Below are 26,790 nucleotides of genomic sequence, written 5' to 3' on the forward strand. Positions count from 1 at the left end.
CACGTTACCGAAGCATTCCGTGACCGACGCTAATAGTTTAAATTCATTTACGTAGAAACTCATGGAAAGTTGGACATCCTGTTTTATATTGTCTAATGTTTTTAATAAGAACTAGTGGTCCCGCAGTAATCGAAATTCGACTATAATTAATTGAAATTATAAGTTTGAACATTATCATCGTTCTATTGTCAAAGACTATTTATTATACTTCTATAATCTTAGATTTCGCTAAGACTACACTTTAGACAAATATTAACAAAGACAAACAATATTTAATGTATTCTCAATTTGGCCATAGACTTTATGCAATAAGAAAAGTCTGACAATAAACAAATAGTATGCATGCGTGTGTGTGTCAAATGCATTGTAGTGTGTGTAATGTTTTCTTTATTGAATTAATGTATCTTTTATGCATTATTTAAAAAAAATATTAACATTGTGCACTTCTCCTCTATATTCTCTACAAGTTTGGGAAATTTCATACTCCTCCGTCCGCCCAATTTTCGTAAAAAGGGATACAAAGTTTTTGCTTCACGTATAGATGTACAGTTTTCAGGATAATGATGGCCGGGAGCTCTTTTCCCACAGACACAGCTCACTGAGTTTCTCGCCGGATCTTCTCAGTAGTTCGCGTCTCCGATCTGGTGGTAGATTCTGCGAAACACTTGCTAGGGCTAGTGTTAGCAACGTCCTCAAGTTATAGCCCCGTGAGTTCATCTACTCGCTCGGTGAATCTAGCATAACCCTCCGAGGTTAGTAATAGGTAGAAAAAAAACTTACATTTATCTATGCGGTCAATCAAAAATAGGCTGGACTGTAGTTCTATTATATTCTATTATATTTTTGCCGTGAAGCAGTAATGCGTTTCGGTTTGAAGGGTGGGGTAGCCGTTGTAACTATACTGAGACCTTAGAAGTCATGTCTCGAGGTGGGTGGCGCATTTACGTTGTAGATGTCTTTGGGCTCCAGTAACCACTTAACACCAGGTGGGCTATGAGCTCGTCCATCCTTCTAAGCAATAAAAATAGAAAAGTTCATTTACTAAATTGTCTTAAAATACTAGCTTAGTACGGGGGTCAACCGGCACGGATCTGTAATTAATGCTTACTAGAGCCATTAATTTTGATACCGTGAATAAATGTACATATAACGTAACCGCCTTGAGACATGAGGTCGGGTTAAGAATAAATTATCTAACGTCTGTTCCATCCTTTAATTGGTAACCATATCTCATTTTGTACCAGGACGATACGAACAAATGCTCACTTAAAATATAAGTAGTTAGAAAACGATTACATAATTATAATTACGTAGACGTAAAAATGCCACTTGTAATGTCTTGTTTTCAATACAAAGACATTACAATAATCTTTATATACATATATATATATTTCTTCTGTGCGTGTGTTTGTCACTACTGGACTCCTCCTAAACGGCTGGACCGATTTTAATGAAACTTTCTGTGTACCTTCAGGTGGATTCGAGAATGGTTTAGATTTACAAATCAGCCCGGCAGATGGCGATGCAGCCGGTATCTAGGCTATTTATCTTTCCTAGAAATAATTTATATGACAAAACAACGTTTGCCGGGCCAGCTAGTAATAACGTAATATTTTGTTATCTAATAGCATACGATTACGTGCTACTTCAACAAAATACCTATTGTAACATGTTAAAGTGGCCGCATTTAAATTATTGTAATAATTAAATAGCATTAGCGTGATATTTTAAAGTTAAATTACGTGTTTTCTAACAGCTTAGGTATAGTTTGTTGATGTGCGTTTCATTTTCTTTCACTCTGTACGTACGATTTGCGAAACTTCAAATAGGAACGCCAATTTTAATTGTAGCGTGTTTACTGTTGGCAAATCAAAACTGGCGCCTATTAAAATTACCTGCATACCCTTACTAATTGAGCACTTATGACTAGTATCCACCTATGTAAAGCTCACCCTCTTTAAGAACGGTTAGCTGGTAGATAACGCAATTGTTGAGTTAAGCTCGCCATTTTATAACTTTTCGCAATTATTATATTTTATTAACTGTGTGTACAATAAAGAATAATAAAAAAATATATATCAGGGGTCCTCTATTCGATTTGGGCCTATACAAAAGTTGATCGCTTCATATAAAGATTTTAATCCTTTTAAATATAGCAAAGTAAATAAAATATACACATATTTCGTTTTCTGAGTTACGCTGCGTCACTTTTCTCTTCTAAGACGAAATCTTCTATCTCCCTCACTCAGTCATGCTCCACATCTGTCATTCATCCACACATTTCGTTTCTATATTCATCAGCTAATAATTTTACTAGACTAAATTCATTTTAAATGTTTTTATTTATTGGTTAGATGGGTGGACGAGCTCAGGGCCCACCTGGTGTTAAGTGGTTACCGGAGCCCATACACACACACCTACAAGGATAATGCAGCCACCCACCTCGAGACATGCGTTCTTAGGTCTCAGTTTTTTTACAACGGCTGCCCCACCTTTCAAACCGAAACGCATTACTGCTTCACGGCAGAAATAGGCGGAGTGGTGGTACCTACTCGCGCAGACTCACAAGACGTTCTACCACCAGTAAAATGTGACTGACAAAGCCGAGGAGCTATTTACAAATGAATATATTGTTGTTCGCTTACGACCTAATGGTTCTGATTCGTTATGTAGGAGTGAGACATAGACTTCCCAAATAAAACAGAGTACAGAATTTTCCCGTATGACTGTCGGGTGAGAACTAGAACGCGCGAACATAATTCGTATCAGCTATACAAGGACACGAGATAGGTAACACTAGTTGTTCTGTTTTTATTCTAGTGAAGCGATGGTAAACGTTATATTGATTTTAGTCGTTGACCGTTGAAATAAGGTTGACTATCTTTTTTTTTGTTATTGTTTGGATGGGTGGACGAGCTCACAGCCCACCTGGTGTTAAGTGGTTACTGGAGCCCATAGAAATCTACAACGTAAATGCGCCACCCACATTGAGATATAATTCCAAAGATCTCAGTATAGTTACAACGGCTGCCTTGCCCCTCAAATCAAAACGTTATTGCTTCACGCCAGACATAGGCAGGGTGTTGGTACCTACCCATGCGGACTCACAAAAGGTCCTACCATCAGTAAAAATCAATCAATCAATAAAAATCAAAGTTTCAATCCATTGGTGATTCAGTTTGAGAAGGAGCCGAAATTAGGAACAACTTCAATTTGCTTAATCCTTAAGCAGTAGTATTCAAGTTCGAGAATTAAAAAAAATACATAAAAAGACGCCAAAATTAAATAGACGTGTCAAAAATAAATTACACAACTGGCATAAAATTGTTTTTTGTTTTTTCAAAGTCAATCTTGTTATTCAATCTTCCTACTGTCCGACATTCAATATCATCGTGTACATGAAAGATGTAACTCATCATTATGATAAAGCTTCTCTGCCTCGAAAGCGACGAATAGATCCACAAACTTTCCATTCAAACTTCCGCCCAGTACCTAACGAATCAATAAATAAAACGTAATCAGTTAATTCGCAACTTTCATTATCTCACTACGTACGATCAAAGGAACAATGCGGCGAAAGTTGCTATTGGTTATGAAGGCAAGCTACCGGTACCAGTGCTTGGTTCGACATTTGGTTGATGATGCTCTTCACATTTTGGAGTACATGGAAGTGTTAGATAACTTCAGTAGAAAGATAATATTTAGCGCTCATACCTTATATGCTATTAGAAAAGCTTGCAAGGTTAAAACTAAAAGTAAAACCTTTTTTTTTTATTGCTTAGATGAGTGGACGAGCTCACAGCCCACCTGGTGTTAAGTGGTTACTGGAGCCTGTAGGTGCTGATTAACGACAAAGGCAAGATCTTCCACCGAGCGGATGATATTGCTCGGTAGACCGACGGTCCAAATGTTGTTATTCGGAAATTGTATATATGCGCTTTATCTTGAAAATGTCGTAAGCGAGATTCAGGCATCTGTTAATTTATCTTGCGTTGTATGATGGCTACCCGCCACAGAGCCCATAGACATCTACAACGTAAATGCGCCACCCACCTTGAGATATAAGTTCTAAGGTCTCAGTATAGTTACAACGGCTACCCCACCCTTCAAACCGAAACGCATTACTGCTTCACGGCAGAAATAGGCAGGGCGGTGGTACCTACCCGTGCGGACTCACAAGAGGTCCTACCACCAGTTAAACCTTTCGTTATTTATACGATTATACCAAAAAAAGAAATGATTAAGTGAGTAACTAATTTTATTAATACGTATTAAGTAGGTACTGCGAAATAGCACTAGTCGGTTAGAAGAGTTTTTAAGATTATTTATACGTCAAACGTCACATCTCTTTGTCAAGGGTATACTGGTATTATTAGAAATTAGTTTATCCGGCTATTAACTGCAAGACATGGGTATGAGATCGCAACATCTTGGAACCAGTACTGACAATCTCATAACATGTAATCGTAGTAGTAGAATCATCATTAAATTTCCTATTTATTACTGTTAAACTATTGGCAGAGCGCACGAAAAAAGATACATGCTATTTCAATGAAATTGATGATTGATTTATCTAATAAAATTACAGTGAAAGTTGGGCTGACTACTGCGTAACTGATGGTGCCTGTTTGATGCTGATGATGAGGTCGAAATTTCATAATTACTTTTAGGGTTGTAGCAGTCCAACTCTAGAAGTAGGAACATGGTTATATCAAACATCAATGATCTCAAACAAGATGCTGATGATTGTTTAAAAGTCTTCCTTGAACGAACCTCGCCCTGTAAACTATCACTAGATAATGACCAAGCTTTGTCGGAACATTTTTTTTCATATGCTGTGTTTTTCAGAAATTATATTTAAATACGAATTACATATTGATAAAATGATGAAATATGAATAATATTTTTCGATCTTACCAACAGAATAATAAAAAAATATGAACTGGTTATTTAAAGAAAAAATCAAAATTATCGATAAAGTTAATTATGAAAAACACACACAAAATAAATCGTAGCTAGATCGATTTATCGTCCCCGAAATCCCCTGTACACTAAATTTTATGAAAATAGTTGAAGCCCTTTCCGAGATTCTGATTGATTTATATACGAGAATTTCTCGTTTAAAGTTATAAGATTATTACGCCAAATACCGATCAGTGCCTCAAATAAGTACTATGGAAAGCGTTTCCAAAATACGGAATCACTTAGACTTGATTTCACTCGCGTACTTCACCGGTACCAAATGGTTTCGTCACTTGTGCGTGAGATGCGAAAATAGAACGAAATTCACTCTCGAACGAACCGTTTGATATTCGTGTCGCATTTGTTACGAATACCATACTCGATCGCTCGATCTATTGGAAAACGTTGGCTAATATTTTACCAGTTTATTTACTAGACACGTCGTTTTGTTAGGAAATTGCGTGTTAATTTATTGTTGCACATTTCGTAATTTAGCATCGATATATATACCAGTTTCTTTATTCTGAACGTCTATCTGAAACACCTGAATTTTGTTTGTAAAACTATCTATATATTAATACGTGAAGCAAAAACTTTGTATCCCTTTTTACGAAAATTGCGCGGACGGAGGAGTATGAAATTTTCCACACTTATAGAGAATATAGAGAAGAAGTGCAAAAGGCTAATATTTTTTTAAAATAATGCATAAAATATACATTAAATCAATAAAGAAAACATTACACACACTACATACCATGTATTTGACGCACACACGCATGCATACTATTTATTGTCAAACTTTTGTTCTTGACGTCTGTGGTCAAATTGAGAATAGATTAAATATTGTTTGCCTATTGTTAATATTTTTTATAGTGTAGTCTTGGCGAAATTTGTGATTCTAGAATTATAAAATACAATCATAATAGTGTACAAACTTACAATTCCAATTAATTATAGTCGAATTTCGACTACTGCGGGACCTCTAGTTTATGGAAATATTCCTATGAAATCCTAAAATTAAACCTACATTAGATCTTATAATCATAGTAAAAAATATGGCAGCAAACATATACAATGTTTTTTAAGATGGTTAGATAATCTCTGGAGTTTCAATCTCAAAATCCCTCAAAAGAAATAGACTTCGAATTTTATAATCGGTAGAAGCATCCTAATGGTTGTCTCTACAGGGTTGTCTGGGGCCTCATAAAAACACATTACACATTATAAAAAGGGAACTTCTAAATAATTCCTGTCAATGTCGATACTTTGTTCGTTCGATTGTGTTTATAGATAATTAAATTTTTAAGTATATAATTTGTTTATTTCATAATACGGTACACAATAGTTTCTATGCGAGTTTAGTTTGAATGCAACAATAAGTTTCCTTTAGTTGCCAATGAACTGATGACCTTTGGTTAACTAAAGCTTCTAAATGTTTGATTATTGTTTTCGAGCTTTTATCGAGGTTGAAGGCAGGTGAATAGGTGATGATGTGTTACATGGTCACAGTCGGTCATAAACATCGCCAAACTGCTATCTTAAGTCATTAATGACTTCATATTTATGAAGGAAATGTCATGGCGAATGTTCAAATGCCGTCGAACCCATAACAGCCTGCAATTACGGAGGAAAATTAAATTGTCTTATGGAACGTACTTCCTTATAAAGAAGTAATCATATTTGAAGAAGACAAACTTCGCGAAAACTATGAATGATCAACATTTCGGATTGTTTCTCAAAGAGCTGCTCACTGTATAATTGTTTTTTTTTATTTACTTTTTTATTGCCCTTGTAGACAGACGAGCATACGGCCCACCTGATGGTGAGTGGTTACCGTCGCCAGTGGACTTCAGCAATGCCAGGGGCAGAGCCAAGCCGCTGTCTACCGCTGAATTATGCTATTTAATTATGCTATCAATCAATAATCGAATCACCAATAAAAAATATAAGACAAAATATCGATTTGAAATTTCACATCACTAAACAATGCAGGGCATCTGCCATCCCGCGAATGTTGATAATCGATAAGATTCAATCAATGACTTTCTATTTGCTTTCACTGAAATGTTTTAAGGCAAGGCGATTCTTATGATAATTTTATAATAATTAAATCACTCATTGTTTTTAACACGCTTATATTACCTTAACAATAATATGTTTGGTCATTTTTGCGTGTTTGATAATACTAGAGGACCCACAGTAGTCGAAATTCGACTATAATTAATTGGAATTGTAAGTTTGTGCACTATTATGATTGTATTTTATACTTCTATAATCACAAATTTCGCCAAGACTACACTATAAAAAATATTTAAGACAAACAATATTTAATCTCAATTTGACAACAGACGTCAAGAACAAAGGTTTGACAATAAATAGTATGCATGCGTGTGTGCGTCAAATACATGGTATGTAGTGTGTGTAATGTTTTCTTTATTGATTTAATGTATCTTTTATGCATTATTTAAAAAAATATTAGCATTGTGCACTTCTTCTCTATATTCTCTATAAGTTTGGAAAATTTCATACTCCTCCGTCCGCGCAATTTTCTTAAAAATGGATACAAAGTTTTTGCTTCACGTATTAATATATAGATATTATCATAGATATAGGTTAATTTTCACAGACGTTTCTCAATTTCAGTTTTCGATATTAAATTAACGGTTTTAATTTGAAATTCAATTGCAACTTTTTATTAGAAGATGCGTTGGTAGTTGTGTAATTTCAATGGCATTGAACTTGTTTTTTCACGGTTCAAAATTAACTCGGAAACCGTGGGTCACGTTTCGTGTTTAGTCAATTTAACGCTTGTGACTACCGTGGAACACGTAGAAATGAACGCCGTGAACATCTACGTAATTACGTATCAACAGATTTTCAATGCTAAGATATATTCTGTAAGCTTTTGAAGTCGTCGTGCCCTAAGGGATAAGATGTCCGGTGCAGTCGTATCTAGCGATGCATCGGTGTTCGAATCCCGCATGCGGGTGCCAATTTTTCTAATGAAATGCGTAGTTGACAAATGTTCACGATTGACTTCCACGGTGAAGGAATAAGCTCGTGTAAGACAAATCAAACCCGCAAAATTATAATTTGCGTAATTGCTGGTGGTAGGACCTCTTGTGAGTCCACACGGTTAGGTACCACCGCCCTGACTATTTCTGCTGTGAAGCAGTAATGCGTTTCGGTTTGAAGGGTGGGGCAGCCGTTCTAACTATACCTTAGAACTTATATCTCAAGTGGGTGGTGCATTTACGTTGTAGATGTCTATGGGATTCAGTAACCACTTAACACCAGGTGGGCTGTGAGCTCGTCCAAACATCTAAGCAATAAAAAAAATATACAAATGTCGCTTAGACCAAATGGCCTTTCACCCTCGATATGTACTTATAACGAAACTCACTGGAAATTGCTAAAGAAAAAAATACCACACCTAAAACTTACGTGATAGCCGACATGTGCCTACATCAATTGAAGTATATGCCAAGATTAGCCATCTCTGTGCAACCTGAATATCAAACTGCTTAATTATCTAAGAGCATGTACCATTTTAATTTTTCACATTTATGTTTACTTACTATGTATAGCCGTACATAGATAGACTCCTTTTCTAATTTTCATGAGTAAGTTGTTTTATTCAAAGTATAGATTTAAAAGATTCATTCGAAATTAGAATGTTTTTTTTAATGTTCTTGAGGAATTAGAAATAACGGTTTATAACGATTACATCTTGAAGCGGCGAACCTTTGATAAACATAGGCTGTACCTATATTTATCAAAGGTTCGCACAGTTACAAAGAAAAGAAGGTTCAAATAGGATCGCCTTACGTATTTTATTAGCAAAATCATAGTTTGTGACTTGCTCTACTGATTTAAAACAAAAAACTCAGAAAATTATAGATGATGAGGAAATCGTGGAAACTATTGTACTACTTTATTAAATTGATATATAAATGAATTCTATATTTTATTTTTTATTTTTATTGCATTGATGGGTGGACGAGCTCACAGCTCACCTGGTGTTAAGTGGTTACCGGCGCCTATAGACATCCACAACGTAAATGCCGCCACCCACCTTGAGATATGAGTGCTAAGGTATCAATCAGTATAGTTATAACGGCTGCCCAACCCCTTAAACCAAAACGCATTACTCTTTCACAGCAGAAATAGACAGGGTGGTGGTACCTACCCGCGTGGACTCACAAGAGGTCCTACCACCAGTAATTACGCAAATTTGCGGGTTTGATTTTTATTACACAATATTACTCTTTCACCGTGGAAGTCAGTCGTGAACATTTGTTGAGTACGTATTTCATTAGAAAAATTGGTACTTGGGATTCGAACACCGGTGCATCGCTATACACGAATGCACCGGACGTCTTATCCTTTAGGCCACGACGACTACAATCTTATTAATTTTTAGTCCATTATAACTTAGAAGGAACAACCTTGGAGGGCAAGAAGCTAACGGCCCATCTATTAGTGAGTGATCATAGCCTCTGAATATTAGCAACCACTTAAGATTTCTAAAGTCACGGTTTTTTCCACTGCCAATTCTAGTAACCTCGAGGGGTTATTCTAGATTCACCTAACGTGTAAGCGAACTCACGGGGCTCAGCCTTACGAATTTGCTAACACTAGCCCTAGCAGGGGCAGTGCTTCGTTGGATGTACCACCAGAACAGCGCCCCTAGCGGCAAACGGTTTCATTAATTAGCAGAAACAGTGTGCTTAGTGCGAGTTTTTTAGCGTTCTCGATAGCGTAAAAGTAAACTCATATTTGTATGGAGTTGGAACGTTTGCTGCTAGGGGCGCTGTTCCATACAAATTTGAGTTAACTTGTACGCTATCGAGAACGTTAACAAAACTCGGACTAAGCTCACAGGGTTTCATTAGTTACCAGGGTAAAGAGTATGCTTAGTGCCAGTTTTTTAACGTTCTCGATAGCGTAAACGTAAACTCATATTTTGTATGGAGTTGGGACGTTTGCCTACGTTTGCCACTAGAGGCGCTGTTCCATACAAATTTGAGTTAACTTTTACGTTATCGAGAACGTTAAAAAACTCGCATCATGAACACAAAAACATTGTACAACTACGTATACAAAGCATTAAGTCTTACATTGACCGCTACTATCAATGTCCGCCTGAGGCTGACATCTGACCGGTGGTAGATCGTGACATACGGTTGCAAAAGAATTCAGGACCGTGGGAGGCTAATCTCGGTGGTTTGCAGCGAAGGTCGAGTGCCCTGATTGGCCCGCGTATTATCGAAAGTCGTATTGTTACTGTAGGTAGGTACTTCGAAATATCACTGATTATTTTGAACAATGGCGCCGATAATCATATGTTAAAAGGGTAAATTAAATTTGTACACATCGTACTGTTTCTTTTTTATTGCGATGACAAACAAGCAGGTGGGCTATCTAACTTGATGTAGTCATTAGCACTCTTTTTTTTCCTATCTAAGTTGAGAGCCTTTAGAGGCTATATCAGCGTAACCTTACCTACCTACCTTACCACCTACTAGAGGTGAGCTCACGGGGCTCAAACCTGACGACGTTGTTAACACGAACCCTAGCAAGAGCCGTGCTTCGCAGAATCTCACGCCGGATCTGAAACGCGACCCACCGAGAAGATCCGGCGAGAAACTCAGTGGCAAGCGCTCATGGACATCAATAGCGGCAGCGAGTTTTTGACTAGTTTGTTAGACTAGTAACTAATTTTAGCTTAATTATAATTATTCGTGAGGCTTATATGATTCTCTACAACCAGAGAGATAATAATATAACTGAATCCTAGATTTGTTTACTATATGGGACAGATGTCATCCTCTCTGATGTTTTATATAGTTCTCGGAATCGAAAATCGAATAATAAAATTTATTTAAGTTAAATATATTTTTTATTTAGTGTTTTTTATTTGTTACAGGGAAAAGAAAAGAGTAATCGTGAAGATCTAAAAACGGATATTCAACACAGGAAAGAAACGTTTTACAGGGTATGCCACAATTAAAACATTTTTATACTAAACTAAAAGAACAATACCTTGCATCAGCATTTCCAAAGAGATTATGCAGTTTGAACAAACAATACAGAATTAATAATTCAAAGAGAACAGATTAGCGTTATATTCTTCGGTGAATAGCTCATGTCTATGGTCACTGGTGGTAGAACCTTTTGTGAGTCCGCACGGGTAGGTACTACCGCTCTGCCTATTTCTACCGTGAAGCAATAATGCGTTTCGCTTTGAAGGCCGGGGCAGCCGTGTTGTTTGTACTTGCACTGTAAAAACTGAGACCTAAGAACTCATATCTCAAGGTGGGTGGCGAATTTACGTTGTAGATATCTATGGGCTCCAGCATCCACTTAACATTAGGTGGGCTGTAAGCTCGTCTACCCATCTAAGCAATAAAAAAAAAAGATGTCCTACTACCATTCGAATATAATAAAATCCAACGTTACATTACGCATGTTTGATTTGAATTCGTTCGTGTTGTGTAGGTATAGCTTACTGCGTGAGTAAATCGGGTTGCACTGTATTAGGGTAATTTATTAACAAATCATTGACTACTCTACATCTAAGGAATAAAAAAAAAATGCTATTTTTTCAAGCATGGCTTGGAGTAATTCGTTTCTGCTGGTCCTGAGTAGTGGGATTGGATTATGTCTCCGTTATCGCTTATGAATACGAATGACTGTCAATATTCACTGTCTTAATGAAAGTAGTCATCAACATGGCTGGATCTAAGAATAGAACATTTGCAGCGGAACTAATCATTAGTTACGTAATCTGGATTTATGTACTAGTCCCAAGAATAAAGGGATATAAAAAAAAACCATGGGTGATTTTCTACAGGCTGAAACTCGTAAAAAAATTAATGCGCAACAAGAAAAAAAGAAAATTATAGCTCCATGGATTTTACTTTCAGATTTATCCATGATCTTTTTTTTATTTTTTGGTTCCGTAGTTATCCTAAAAAAAATATATTTCAATACTCCGCTAAAAGGCATTTTTAGAAAAAAAAAAACCTTTTAATATCAGTTTGAGTTAATTAACAATGACTGAATACAAATAACTTAATAAAACAATAACAAATCCGTGCGATTATTTCCCACAGTCATGTTCAATCGAAGTGTTTTTTTTTTATAATCAACATCTCGGGAAATGATTATTGTACCGAAAATCGAATTAGGGATTTTTTGTATCCCTTAATTTGTGGGACTAGGACTTTAATGTATAATATTTTTTACTTTACAGCAAACAAATTAACATCTAACCAAATTTGGCGTCTTGGAAAATGTTCCAAAATTAAATAACAAAATATTCATTTTTGTACTCAGGAGGCTCCTTCAGACGAAGATTCGGCGGTATCGTCCGCGCCCGCCTCTCTCTCACCGCAACCACTTAGCGATATGTGGGTTAGTATACACATTCCAAAATTCTCATCCTTTTCATTGCTTTAAAATATTAGTGCAGAAAGAATTGAAATATCTCCGTAGACCCCCAGAGTTGATACAAGTAGATAATGGTTCGTTTTGACGCATGCATTAAGATACACAAAATCACAAAATATAACAAAAGCGAGCGACGCTGTAGGCTATATCCAAAGACTTGGATGAAAATGGACGGGCCACAATGAGATTACAGGATGTCAGACAAAAAGAGTCTCTTTATGGAATGATCCAAGGGGAAAGCGACAAAGAGGAAAGCCCCACATAACATGACAGTATTATTTCAGTAGGCTCAAACTAAATACAATAGAAAAGAAAATTTACATGGCCAGCAGGCCACCCTACATTTTATATTATGGGTTATCGTGAACCTGCCTTACCTAGGATGATGAGTTGTGTGTTTATTCCGTAATTTAAATTATCGCGAGATTATAGCTCCTATGAGAAAAATAATAGCAATGTTACATTACGCAAAAATCACTGGGCAGCTGATCTCTATATACTTTTTTAACTTTATACTTTAGACACTTGTTTCTTATTTAAAAAAACAAATTATAGCAATATTGTTATTATATATAAATCTATAGTGTTAAGTTACTTACCTATTGCTACCTATTCGATAAGTTAGTTGTCGTTGTAGCGCCATGGATTTATTTAATTTAATTTAAAATGCATTTTTAAGCGGCTGCTTACTCGTTTTCCTCGAGAACAGTGTGATTAGTGAGGGTGTTTTAACGTTCTCGATCGCGTAAAAGTTAACTCAAATTTGCAATAGCAATTGGTACAGCGCCCCTAGCGGCAAACGTAGGCAAACGTTCCAAGTCCGTATTCATTTTAGTTAACTTTTACTCCATCGAGAACGTTTAAAAACTCGCACTAAGTACACAGAGTTGCGCGGCTAGTCAGTAACTAGTACAAGGGATCTACTTGTATGAGTCGTGCATATCATAACGAACAGATCATGAAGATTCCAAGTTACGACCTTGATCGTATTAAATTAGCATCGTATATAAACGAAATGTCAAATAGTATTGCATTTTATATCGTTCTGTCACCCAGTAAACTATTGGCGCCCGCTGCTTGCGTCATAGTATTGTGTTTCGCGATGCTTGGGGCGACCATGATTTTATTTAATGCGTACATTTTACACTACTTTACATCGTAAGGTGACAAGTTCTTGAAAGTGGATTGGTGATAGGATGTGTTGTGAATCAGTGTGCTTTGGACTGCTGATGTACAGCTGAATAGAGGCTTCCATCACAAGTGTCATAAATTTGTGATGTATGTTGGTCTTATTGACCGGTAACGCGAGATAACCTCGCTCTGCCTATTTCTACTGCAAATATACGTTACTGTTTGAAGTACGATATAAGGCTATCTGAAATTGTTAGCCTAAAATGAAATGTCAATGGCACAGCCAAGACATAAAAGCAGATGAAAATACCTATCGCAATGTTTTTTGTGGAAAGAGTACTCTACATGGATAATGGTCACAGTCTACAGTAGATTTAGTCGATCTACAAATATAAGTCTCTTTTTAACATCTGCCATGATAGACAAGATCCATATGAACTGTTCAGCTAAGATCGAAAGAATTCTTTGGCATTTATCTCTAAGAAACCGTCCGCGACGCTGACTGATACCAATCGTATCCATAACAATGCACAAATTTCGTGAAATCTCATTTAATTTCTCATTGAAATTGATTTTTACAGATCACTAGTTAAACCCGGCTCGCTTTGGCCGATGTTTGATTTAACTTTGATCAGATTGCCGCCAAATATCTCAGGTTCGCTTTCCGGGCCAATGTACGAATTTTCTGAATATTCCATTGAAAATGGTCGATTGAATCGATTGGGAACATACATACACTATATAATGCTAAGAAATGAAGGAATTTTAAGAAACATTATGCTTCTAATTTTTTTGTGTTACTTATGTAGGTATTAGGTAGGTACTTATTGATCAGCAATTAATTCGATACACCCGAATGTCCGTTTTTAATACGCTTTTATTACCTTCAGACGTATTTATGTAACGGAATCTTTGAACATGATTTTGACCCCCTTCAAAACGTCGGATATACTCCAAATTTAGTATACTTATTAAGGACCGACGACAAATGAATATTGAAAAAAAATAATGAAAAAAACATATTGATAAAATTGAAATTCAACTAAAAAATGTAAAATAAATATTAGTTTAAAATATAATTATTATAAATTTATTTTCTATTTTTTACTTGGATTTTCTATAAAAGCGTATTTTGTTAGTTTTTTTTAAACTATAATTTATTTTTTGAACAGGAAATCTTGTTGTACCCTAGCACCATACGTCACGATGACGTATTCAATAGAAGACTGTCCTCGTTAGTTGCAATTCGTGGTCACAGTACATTCGTTTGTTCGACAGTCATGCGGGCAGTGCCGTTTGTCCGTCGAGCGCGCCACAGCCGCCGCTCGCGAGTGCACCAGGCTAGAGGACGCGCTCAGAGACGCGCGAGACCAGCTCGAGCTCATGGAGTTCCGCCTGCTGGAGTTGGAGGACGCGCATCCCGACAAGGTACGTACCTACGCGAGACTAGAAATATTCATACACGGTGTACACGCAAAGCCTATTTATCAATACTAGTGGTCCCGCAGTAGTCGAAATTCGACTATAATTAACTGAAATTGTAAGTTTGTACACTATTATGATTCAATTTTTAAAGACTATTAAACTTCTATGATAACAAATTTCGCCAAGACTACAGTATAGAAAAATATTAATAGAGACAAACAATATTTAATCTATTCTCAATTTGACCACAGACGTCAGAACAAAAGTTTGACAATAAATAAATAGTATGCATGCGTGTGTGCGTCAAGTATATGGTAGTTAGTGTGTGTAATGTTTTTTTAATTGATATAATGTATTTTTTAGGCATAATTTAAAAAAAAATTAACATTCTGCACTCCTCTATATTCTCTATAAGTGTGCGAAATTTCATACTCCTCTGTACGCGCAATTTTCGTAAAAAGGGATACAATGTTTTTGCTTCACGTATTAATATATTTAACACGAAATATGATCAAAGTTGATAATTACAAATTGCTTTTTTTAAACTTCTATATTCGAAACGTTCCGAATTTTGAAATTATTTTAATTAAACGAGAAAGTGTTTTTGTTGACGGTTTCAAAATAATATCACAAAGCACAGAATAGTAAGAAAATATCTTTGTTTTGTTTTAATATTGAGATCGAAGCAACGTTATAATATTAATCAATAATCAATAGATTTTGAATACAACATACGGAAAATCTATGAATCTAGACTGCCATTTAATTTGATTCAATTTCAAAATTGACTCAAAATTGTTTAGCTAAAATAGGAATGTAGCTCACAACGATTAAGTAATTTTTAATTATACCTACTCTCAAAAGATATTGAGTAACAGTTTTAGTGTGTTCTTAATGAATCTTAGTTAGCGTGTGCAGCCTAATAAGTGACCGGTTCAAATGCACATTTGAGTTTACCTCTCAAAACGAATGCAAGTCAAAATCGCGCACGAATGAGTCAAAAACGGCGTAATACTAATATATAAAATTCTCGTGTCACAATGTTCGTTCCCATACTCCTCCGAAACCGCTTGACCGATTCTTATGAAATTTTTTATGCATATTCAGTAAGCCTGAGAATCGGCTACTATCTATTTTTCATACCCCTAAGTGATTAGGGTTGTCCACCCCTAACATATTTTTTTTATTTGGACTTTTTTTTTCTATAATGAGGTATTATGTGGTTGAATGAGGTTTTGTTATTTTTATTATATATTCCCTCAACGTTCACAGCACTACATGCCTCTTTCACTCATTTACCACATCCTTACACACTTACAATAAGTTAGTTTTTTTTTCTACACTAGAAATTCCCTAGAAATCTTATATATGGCAAAACAATGTTTGCCGGGTCAGCTAGTACTAATATAAAATCACAACGTTTCTGTCACAATATGTAGGTATGTATTAAGCGTTGTTTACATGTTACGTAAATACTTGTCACGGTCGTATGCAAATTTGTCCGTTTAATACGTAGTACGAATGTAGGAGAACTTAGGTGTTTTAGTATTCGAAGCTCTCTAAGATGAGCTATATTTTTTACTGGTTGTAGGACCTCTTGTGAGTCCGCACGGGTAGGTACCACCATCCTGCCTATTTCTGCCGTAAAGCAGTAGTGCGTTTCGGTTTTAAGGGTGGGGCAGCCGTTGTAACTATACTTGAGACCTTAGAACTTATATCTCAAGCTGGGTGGCGCATTTACGTTGTAGATGTCTATGGGCTCCAGTAACCATTTAACACCAGGTAGGCTGTGAGTTCGTCCACCCATCTAACCAATAAAAAAAATTATGATATGTGTAATTTTTTTGTTTATAAAAACTATGTATTTGTAAATAATGTAAATGATTAAGCATTGACGCATTGAAGAGTAGTAGTATTTTGATGGTGATTCGTTCACATGAGTTTTGTTCCAATTGCGTAGACAGGGTTTGGTCCTTGAGTGAGATGACTACAAAAAAAGGAATACCTAACTTTTCGGATTTATAAATGTAAATGGCACTTGAATAGAGAAACAACAATCGGGTAGCGTGTAAATTACTTGTAGATTATTTCCATACTTGTTTGATTCGACAAAATAATTTAATACATTTGATTACATTATTCTGTTTATATTGTTCAACAATATTTTCTTGAGCATCCATATCTTTCGATTCGGCGGTGCCCGCACCCGACCATACAATCTTTCTGAAATAATAAGTAGGTGCGTTTAATAAAAAAAACATTAATTTTCACGCAACGTCATTGGAGTGTAAGGAACAGCAAAGGAAATATTCCGATTACTACGCACAAACAGTGGCCCATCAGGTTTGTTTTTGCCAAGATTATTAATTATGTTTCGTAAATTAATTGATGAAATTTTATCTATACTAATACATAAATCTACAGTAGTGTTTACGGATGTTCCGTTATAACTACTGAACCGTGCATCCGATTGACTTGAAACTTGGTATCCATGTAAAAAATACATGTACTTAATGGAAAGGCTAATATTTATATGAGTGTTGGACTCCCTACACCAGTTGTGGGGGCGTTAATGATGAGAATTCATGTGGGGGTGAGAAATAATAATGTTAATTTTAAATGCCCACCCAAGCGGATGGGTACAGCTAGTTTATTCATAAAATTGAACGTTTTAAAAGAAAACCATGTATGATATATGTGCATACATTATATATGTACATACCTTCTATCAGTCTTCCATTAGTGGAGTAGATTTTTGTTGTATGTTAATAATGGAGTGTATTTTAAGTATGATAAAGACCACTCACGTATATAAAAACTATAAAATGTTTACTGTCTCCTAACTCAGTAGCATTATAACATACATATTTTTGATTCACTTAAGTGGTTTTGTTTACTAGCTATTGACAACGTTTAATGTTATCCGATAAAATCTTACCATTTTAAATGGGCAGTTTTTTACATGTAAATAATAAAACAGAAAAAACGGATGTTACAAAAATAATGTAGATCTTGAGGTGTTAGTGATTATGGTCGAATTTCGATCAGTCCAGCAGTGAGTGAACGTCAACCATACTTAATCGTCAACAGTGATAGAATAGACAGAGTCCAGAGAATCAATCGGTTGACGAGCTTAGTAATACTGGTGGTAGGGCCTCTTGTGAGTCTGCGCGAGCAGGTACCACCTCCCTGCCTATTTCTGCCGTGAAGTAATTCGTTTCGGTTTGAAGGGTGGGGTAGCCGTTGTAACTATACTTGTGACCTTAGAACTTATATATCAAGGTGGGTGGCGCATTTACGTTGTAGATGTCTATGGGTCCACCCATTTAAGCAATAAAAAATATATATAATAATAATAATTCTTATTAGTTTTGTCGCGATATATCATAAAAAATATATATAATAATAATAATTCTTTTTAGTTTTGTCGCGATATATCAGAGGTCAACAAGGAAGTTGTAGAGCCTTGAATCACTTCACATTCATAAGATTCTTGCATAAATAAACATGACCGCATTTAATGCCGCGATAAGTGAGTGCGCACAACTGTCTATTCTCTATCATTCCATAGTTGTAACTTACATTGTTTCAATTAAACTCGTAACCTTAGAGGGAAAATACAAATTGAATGTTTCGCTTAAAAATAAACCGAAAAAGTTTTTTTTTTTTGCTTAGATGTGTGGACGAGCTCACAGCCCACCTGGTGTTAAGTGGTTACTGGAGCCCATAGACATCTACAACGTCAATGCGCCACCCACCTTGAGATATAAGTTCTAAGGGTCTCAGTATAGTTACAACGGCTGCCCTACCCTTCAAACCGAAACGCATTATTGCTTCACGGTAGAAATAGGCAGGGTGGTGGTACCTATCCGCGCGGACTCTCAAGAGGTCCTACCACCAGTAATTACGCAAATTACAATTTTGCGGGTTTGATTTTTATTACACGATGTTATTCCTTCACCGTGGAAGTCAATCGTGAACATTTGTTGGGTACGTATTTCATTAGAAAAATTGGTACCCGCCTGAGATTCGAACACCGGTGCATCGCTTCAACACGAATGCACCGGATGTCTTATCGCTTAGGCCACGACGACTTCTATGCAAGCAAGCGGATGTATAGGAAATAGTGGACTATTAGCGCAGTCTTAAATTCAATTAATCATCGACATTTTACTACATACGGTACAAATACAGTGTTGACATTAATACCCGGATACAATTGCGCTCAGCCACAATCCGTTTCTCAAGCCCTTTAATTACGTACCTACCATCCGATTATGGATGGATTGTTATGGATACGTACGTACCATGACCTTTGTAACACGGTGTTTTCTGAGTGCTATGACCTTGAAATTCATCAAACGCAAATTGAAAAGAGTCCAAAGCGGAAACAGCTTAGCTATGTCCATGGTGATATCCATAACATTGGTAATCAGACGTCATCTTCATGATATTAAGTTCATTTTGACATATATCTCATCTTGCATTGACATTAGTCTAGGTTAGAATGGATAATAGTAGAATAGCCATATTAAAAACTCCGCCTCCATGACTAAGGTGTAGCTCAGCTGAGTAATCTCTTGTAGTTTATACAATTGAATCATTTACAAATACAAATTATAAAAACACGTCATCAAACTTAAAAGGGGCTTTCCAACACGTAATTCCTAAACAAATATTGTGTCATTTTGTTTTTAGCTGCAGTTTAAAAAATACATTACGCATTTATAATGTTAGATGAATTATAAGTATTTAAGTGTTGTTACAATCTCGTAGTCATTAACTAAAATACTTATTAAGCAAGTCAATAGTACCAACATTAGTATGTTTCCATTTGTATGATAATTTCTCATAAATTGTGTGATAATAATGTTGGAAATTGTACAAGAAAAAGTCCGCAGTACTGTAATAAAGTATACCTACCTACCTGGTGCCCGATTGAATCGATCAAAACAGATAAAATGTTTTACAAAAGATCAGTAGGATTTGAATATATTAAGCTTCCGAGAGTTTTTGGGTTCTAATATAAAATTAATTCTCAGTTTATTTCGACCGATTCCGGTGAACAACTCTATGCTTAGTATTTTTAAGATCTAATTTCAAACGTCATTGATTCGACTCTTATGATAGCTGTAACAATCATTTGATACTTTGATCGCAAATCTCAAATTATTTGCGAGATTGTGTCATAAACTCCGGGAATTCAACTAACTTCAGATAAATTGTAAACTTAGATAAACACACCAATACAGGGGCTAATACAAAAGCAATGGCCATTAGAAGAACTGAAAAGTTTAGCTATTGCCAAACGTGTGGCAAAGACATTTTAATATGAACTCTAGCGATTGGTTGTTTTGTCGTCGTCGCCCTAAACACGTCATTATGGATCCTCCCGATCCATTAACGGTGCTTTTAGGTACCACAAGCACCGGTCACCGTCCTCGCCGAACCCGTCGTTTGCGACGAAGGGCTCGGCGAGTGAATTAACCCATAGACGCAGCCCACTGAGTTTCTCGCCGGATCTTCTCAGTTGGTCGCGTTTCCGATCCGGTGGTAGATTCTGCGAAGGACTGCTCGTGTTAGGGCCGGTGTTAGCAACACACCCGGTTTGAGTCCCGTGAGCTCACCTACACGTCAAGGAGAAGCTAATATAGCATCTCAAAGCTATCAGCATAGGTAGGAGAAAAAAAACCGGGTTGTTTGAAGACTGGGGGCTACATTTTAGGAGTAGACAGCGTTGTCCACTCTCTTTTTAGTCGATTTTGGTCTTACCAATGGAACTCGATGATTTGTCACGACACAATCACGATATCGAAACAGTTTTCCCGAACACTTTTACTAAATCGAAATTAAATTGAGTACTTCAATTTTAAAACTTAAATATACGTCAAGGAGAAGCTAATATAGCCTCTCAAGGCTATCAGCATAGGTAGAAAATAAAATAAAAAAAGTTTGTTTACCGAATTCGTTCGAAACGGATGTCTTATTGTTAACGGTCCCTTGACATAAGCGTAGTATCTGCGGACCGGATGCTCAGTTATGGCACGACGGACCGCCGCCATCGAGTCATGCTTAGCGTCGTGCGTTTAGGTTTTTTGATTAGTAATATGGTATGTAATCCGCTTTTTTTTTGGGCGAATGGTATTTCGGGCATAGACTTATTGACCAAAATTAACGATTGCGGGACAAGTAATTTTGAACTTCGAGCAAATTACGCAAGTTTAGGTAGCTATATACAGGGTGTCCCAGAAAGAATGGATAATCCTGAAACACCTCATAGTAGAGCTATTGGGCCTAGCTAATTATATTTTGCATACGGCTTTGCGTTTCTGGAATATACAACAGCTACAAATTAACGAAATCCATAGGCTTTTTGATGTTATAATATTCTACATGGACATGGATATTCTAAGGAATATGCAGGAAATTGTATGAGTAGCTATAGTAATTTTTTTATAAAAGTTATTATGAACTTAAATTTTAATAATGAAATTTGGTATTTTTTCTTTATTTTTAATTTGGGTAGAGTCCCCAATAGCTGTACTATGTGGTGTTTCAGGATTATCCATTCTTTCTGGGACACCCTGTATATACCCTGCTAATTTATGGTGTGAAGCAGTAATACGTTTCGGATTGAAGGGGTGGGGTAGCCGTTGTACTGAGCCTAAGATCTTATGTTTCGATGGCTTGTATTTATGTTGTTGATTGGTTCTGGTAACCGTTTAATATCAGGTAGGCCGTAAACCAATGCAACAAACTGGTCTCGTCTCAGCTAAATGTTTTTTATTACCCTTTTAGGCAAACGAGCATATGGACCACCTGATGGTGAGGTTACCATCGCCCATGGGCTTCAGTAATGCCAGGGGCCGTACCGAGCCACTGCCTAGCGCTCCAAGCCGCTGCCTACCGGTTTTTTTTAATTTATTGCTTAGATGGGTGGACCTGGTGTTAAGTGGTTACTGGAGCCCATACACATCCACAACGTAAATGCGCCACCCACCTAGAGACATAAGTTCTAAGGTCTCAAGTATAGTTACAACGGTTGCCCCACCCTTCAAACCGAAATAGGCAGGGTGGTGGTACCCACCCGCGCGAACTCACAAGAGGTCCTACCACCAGTAAAAATTGAATTGTTGAAAATTGAAAATTGAATTGCTGTTGAATTAATGCTATACGATATGTGATTCATTGACTGTATACGTCTAGTCGAGTACTATAGCATTAGTTCCGGCATTGAAACGGTCAGATTAACGCGCGGTCGCTTGCTTTTAGTTACCTTTAAAACAATGAAAGCTCAAGTTGTCACAGACGTGCTGTGAATGATAATTCGTTTTATTTCTATCGCGTTCATTAAATTGTTTGTTGATTGCGAGTGTTTTATAAAGATTGCTAGTGTATTGTGTATTGAGTCAAGGACTTCGAATTCAGACTCATGAAGCAGTTACGATTGTAATACAATTGGAATTCGATGGCACGTCTAAGGGTTTTTTTATTCTTTATTGTTTAGATGGGTGAACGAGCTCACAGCCCACCTGGTGTTAAGTGGTTACTGGAGACCATAGACATCTACAATGTAAATGCGCCACCCACCTTAAAATATAAGTTCTAAGGTCTCAAGTATAGTTACAACGGCTGCCCTACCCTTCAAATCGAAACGCATTACTGCTTCACGGCAGAAATAGGCAGGGCGGTGGTACCTACCCCTGCAGACTCACAAGAGGTCTTACCACCAGTAAGGAGTGAGGGAATTGACGTTCTACACCCTTATAGGCAACTGCTTTAAACTAAGCGCGATTTAGAACATTTTATGTAGAGAGTGCTTGATCATCAGACCGAATATTTGGTTGAAAATTACATGTCATACTTGAGTGAGTACTTTAGTTGGTTGATGAAAAGCATTATCTTTTTTTCCCGACCCATTGGTTAGTAGCCTAAGGCTATTCCAGCTTCTTGCAGACGGGTATGTGAGTTCACAGGTTCAACCTGAATTTGATAACACTATCCCTAGCAGGAGCATTGCTTCGTTGAATCTACCACAGGAATCGCGACCCACGAGAAGATCTTTTCTGGTCACCGTCCTCGTCGAACCCGTCGCTTGCGACGAAAGGCTCGACGAGCGAATTAATCCACAGACACAGCCCACTGAGTTTCTCGCCGGATCTTCTCAGTGGGTCGCGTTTCCGATCCGGTGGTAGATTTTGCGAAGCACTGCTCTTGCTAGGGTCACCTACTAGCTAAGGTTACGCTGAAATAGCCTCTCAAGGCTATCAGATTAGGTAGCAAAAATAATATATGAGAAGATCCGACGAGGAACTCAGTGGGTTTAAAACATTACGAAATCAAACCAAACTACCTAAAACTGAGCTCCGACAAAACGTAGGTAAATAGCACCACACTATTTTCTACAGTACAGATATGGTTTACACAACTCCGCTATTGTGTTGCAGACGCAGACACGATCCGTGTGTTAATAACAAACAATGACTGATAAAATCTGTTAAGAAATTTAACTAAACTTGGACTTTTTAATGTAGCTAATGCGAGCGCCAGTTGTAACATTTACTTAAACAAAATTTAAATGATTAAAATGCATTTTTTAGTTTGTAAATGACAAACGAATGTAATTTAAAGAATGAAATAAATGTAAAAAAGATCGAATACTTTAATTTTCATCTTATAAATGATTCTTTATCCATCTTCCATTTCAACAACACCATTATATTAAGTCTTCACAAATGGTATTATATTCATGCATATTTTTGTTAGATATATACAATCAACTGCCGCCTTTGTCCTGGGACATTTACTAATCTATTGATTCTCTCTTTAAAACATTTAAACAAAGAAAGGCTCTTTGAAAATGGGGTCAGATATAATATACCACTACTATATTCTCTGAGATTTCCGCGAGCTAAAACCAAAACATTTTTATTATATTTATTCTAGAATAAATCGTTTATTTAACGGTAAACAAAGAGCATTTGCAAATAATTTACGCACATCAAAATTATATAAGCAACTTAAAAAAACATGGTATACTTACTTACAATATAATTGCCAATTAAAATTCGCATATTGTTACATAATAAGAAAAACACTTGAGCAATTTTATTTCGCGTGCATAACCGCTTTTGTTTTAGGCGGTATGAAATACGGTGGGGTTTATATATAGATAGCTCCAAATGTATCGCCCACTATGTCCTGATCTAGATAAACACGAACGAAATGATGTAAGCGACAAAACAAAATTTTATTTATGCCTTCAAGGCTTCACAGCGTAGTACCGCGAGGGAGAAGATGAACGTGTTACTTAACATAAATGATTTGGGACGTAAAGTAAATTGTGAAACTAAACGGCTAATTTGCAATTAATTTAGTGCTAAATACAGTTTTGTTTTGTTCTTTGAAGGTAGAACAGTAATAATAATATAAAGCGGTATTTAAAGTAGTTATTTAATGATGATTTTTGTTGCAGGGTGCTAGGGATAACCTAACAGACTCAGATTCGGGCTGCGTGTCTCCCGGGTCCCGAATTAAGGATTCTGCCTCGCCTGAACTCAAACGAATGGATTCCGGGTACAAATCACCCCACGCTCCAAGCAGTCCCTGTAACCCGCGGCGACATTTGGGCTCCCACGACGATTTCAAAGAAGACTTCGCCAAAGCCCAAGTTCTCGCAGACATCTTAGATCGAAACTCCGAAGCGACTAGTGATTCGTTGAGAAGTAATCCAGTTAAAGAGCATCTGGAACAAATGATATTGAACGCTGCATCCGCCGAGGACAGGGGCTGTCTGGAGCAAGTCTTAATGCTGCTATACAACCTTCAAGCTTTGAGCAGCTCAGTCAGCGAAGATGAGTGCTTTCAGGTAAGCAACCTCTTTAGCGTTAACTTCGAGACAATGTCACTATGAAGTATGTAGTAAAAATCACTGTAACATTAAATATTTGACAAAATGCCGTCCGTAAATTAATTTGCACAAAATTTTCAAATACAACAGGCAAAACCGAAACGACTATGCGACCTAAGAGTTAACGCAGACATTCCGGCGCACAAAACTCACAAAGCGATCGCAACGGTCACACCGTACCAACAGAAGGGCTACAAATGCGAATCCCTGGAGAGCCTTAGCGAGGACAGGAAGCCGATAAACGTTTTGCAGGAGAGCGGCATCTTCGAAGGAGTCGAAACAGAAACGAGAAGCACACAGACGGACGTTAACGAAAACTTTGAATGCACCGGTGAACTGAACACTGAAATTCAACGACTGAATAGTATTAGGGAGAAACTTGAGAGGCAAGCTAGAAATAAGACGATAAGCGTGAAAGACGACGGCGAGGGCCTGGAGTGTAGATGCGTGAAGCTGGGGAAGAAGCACAAGCAGTATTACGAGAGGAGGCTTAAGTTCTTGGAGGGAAAGATCTCTATTTACGAGGCGGCTCAAGACGTCAAAGAATCTAAACTCGCCCAGAGGCTGCAAAAGGAGTTTCTGCTAGAAAATAAGATTGAGGTACCTTTTCGCCTACAAAAATGTATGTGTTCTGAAGCCAATATATAAGTATTTATTCAAATTTTGTTCCTTGGTTTTAGGAATTGGAAACGCAATTAGCGGACCTTCAAGAGAAATATGAGAGGCTAGAAGAGGATTGTTGTGAGTTGGAAGAAATTGAGAACGATACGCGCTTGCATTGGCAGCAGTGAGTATTTTAAAAGGATTTGTAGAAACGTGGTCCTGTATAGAGCTCTTAGATGTCATCACTCCTAGCCACGCCGGATTTTGCAAATTATTATATTTCTCTCAAATTCCCTGTCTACAAAATTATCCATAGATACTGAGTTTCCCGCCGGATCTTCTCAGTGGGTCGTGTTTCCGATCCGGTTGTAGATTCAGCGAAGCACTGCTCTTGTTAGGGCTAGTGTTAGCAATTCTCTCAGGTTGAGTCTGAGCTCACCTACCCATCCGACAGAAGCTAAAATAGCCCATAACGCTACTAGCAAATAGGTAGAGGAAAAATATTATATACTTCTATAATTAATTACTATAGATACCAAACGATATACTTAGGTCACGTATTTGTAAGTTTGTTTATTTCATAATTGTACTGTCAACGTTCAAGGCTGGAGATGGACTACGAGCTGTGCTCGGCGCAGCTCAGAGATATGACGGAGCAACGGGAATGTTCGAGGGCCCAGGCCGAGCGACTCATGGCGGAGCTCAGCAACAGGGAATGTGCGCTCAAGGCCAGAGAGGTGAGTTGCAGTAGTAGGAGCTATCACGGGTCATGTGCTCGCGACGGATGCTGGACTGCGTGCGTCTTTACAGATCCGTCAGATCCAATAACCTTTGCATTAGACGCCTTCAGCTCTAATACTAGGAGCAGGCTTAGGGACCCCGGTAACCGTACTCGTCGAACTCGACAAAGAGGTCGACGTGCAACCTAACCCATGCATCAGCCCGTTGAGTTTCTCGCCGGATCTTCTCAGCGGGTCGCGATTCCGATCCGGTAGTAGATTCATTCGCGAAGCAGCTACTCTTGAGTTGTTAGGTCTCCTTCGGAGGCGCTCGGGCAGTTGTGAGCAAATCCCACCCCTCCTGCCTGAGCCTTTGCTCGCCCACCTGTCCTGGTGAAACTGGAAACTAGTAATCTTTTCATCATAAAAAGGCGTCACAGCGTGACTGTGCCCGAACGAGCAGGGTAATTGTGTCTCAAAGCATTAACGCGTTCCTGTCTGAAGGTTAACAAGTCGTTACAAAACAAACGAGTCACACATCAACGGCCAAAGAATACGGCATTTTCTCACATCAGTCACTTTTGA

At 37.3% G+C, this 26,790-nt stretch overlaps 1 protein-coding gene across 5 annotated transcripts in view; it reads left to right on the forward strand.

Annotated features, from left to right (window-relative positions):
• Positions 1-26,790, forward strand: part of LOC101741040 (axoneme-associated protein mst101(2)) — a 187,960-nt gene that overhangs the window by 139,747 nt on the left and 21,423 nt on the right. For all 5 annotated transcript variants that reach the window (XM_038019223.2, XM_038019227.2, XM_038019224.2 and 2 more), the window contains 7 exons: positions 10,892-10,960; positions 12,304-12,381; positions 14,827-14,976; positions 24,449-24,841; positions 24,974-25,483; positions 25,564-25,670; positions 26,091-26,223. In XM_038019223.2, the coding sequence (XP_037875151.1) occupies positions 10,892-10,960; positions 12,304-12,381; positions 14,827-14,976; positions 24,449-24,841; positions 24,974-25,483; positions 25,564-25,670; positions 26,091-26,223 (1,440 nt within the window). The remainder of the gene's footprint in view (positions 1-10,891; positions 10,961-12,303; positions 12,382-14,826; positions 14,977-24,448; positions 24,842-24,973; positions 25,484-25,563; positions 25,671-26,090; positions 26,224-26,790) is intronic.

Source organism: Bombyx mori, chromosome 23 (assembly GCF_030269925.1).
Source record: "Bombyx mori chromosome 23, ASM3026992v2".
Classification (NCBI taxonomy): Eukaryota; Metazoa; Arthropoda; class Insecta; order Lepidoptera; family Bombycidae; genus Bombyx; species Bombyx mori.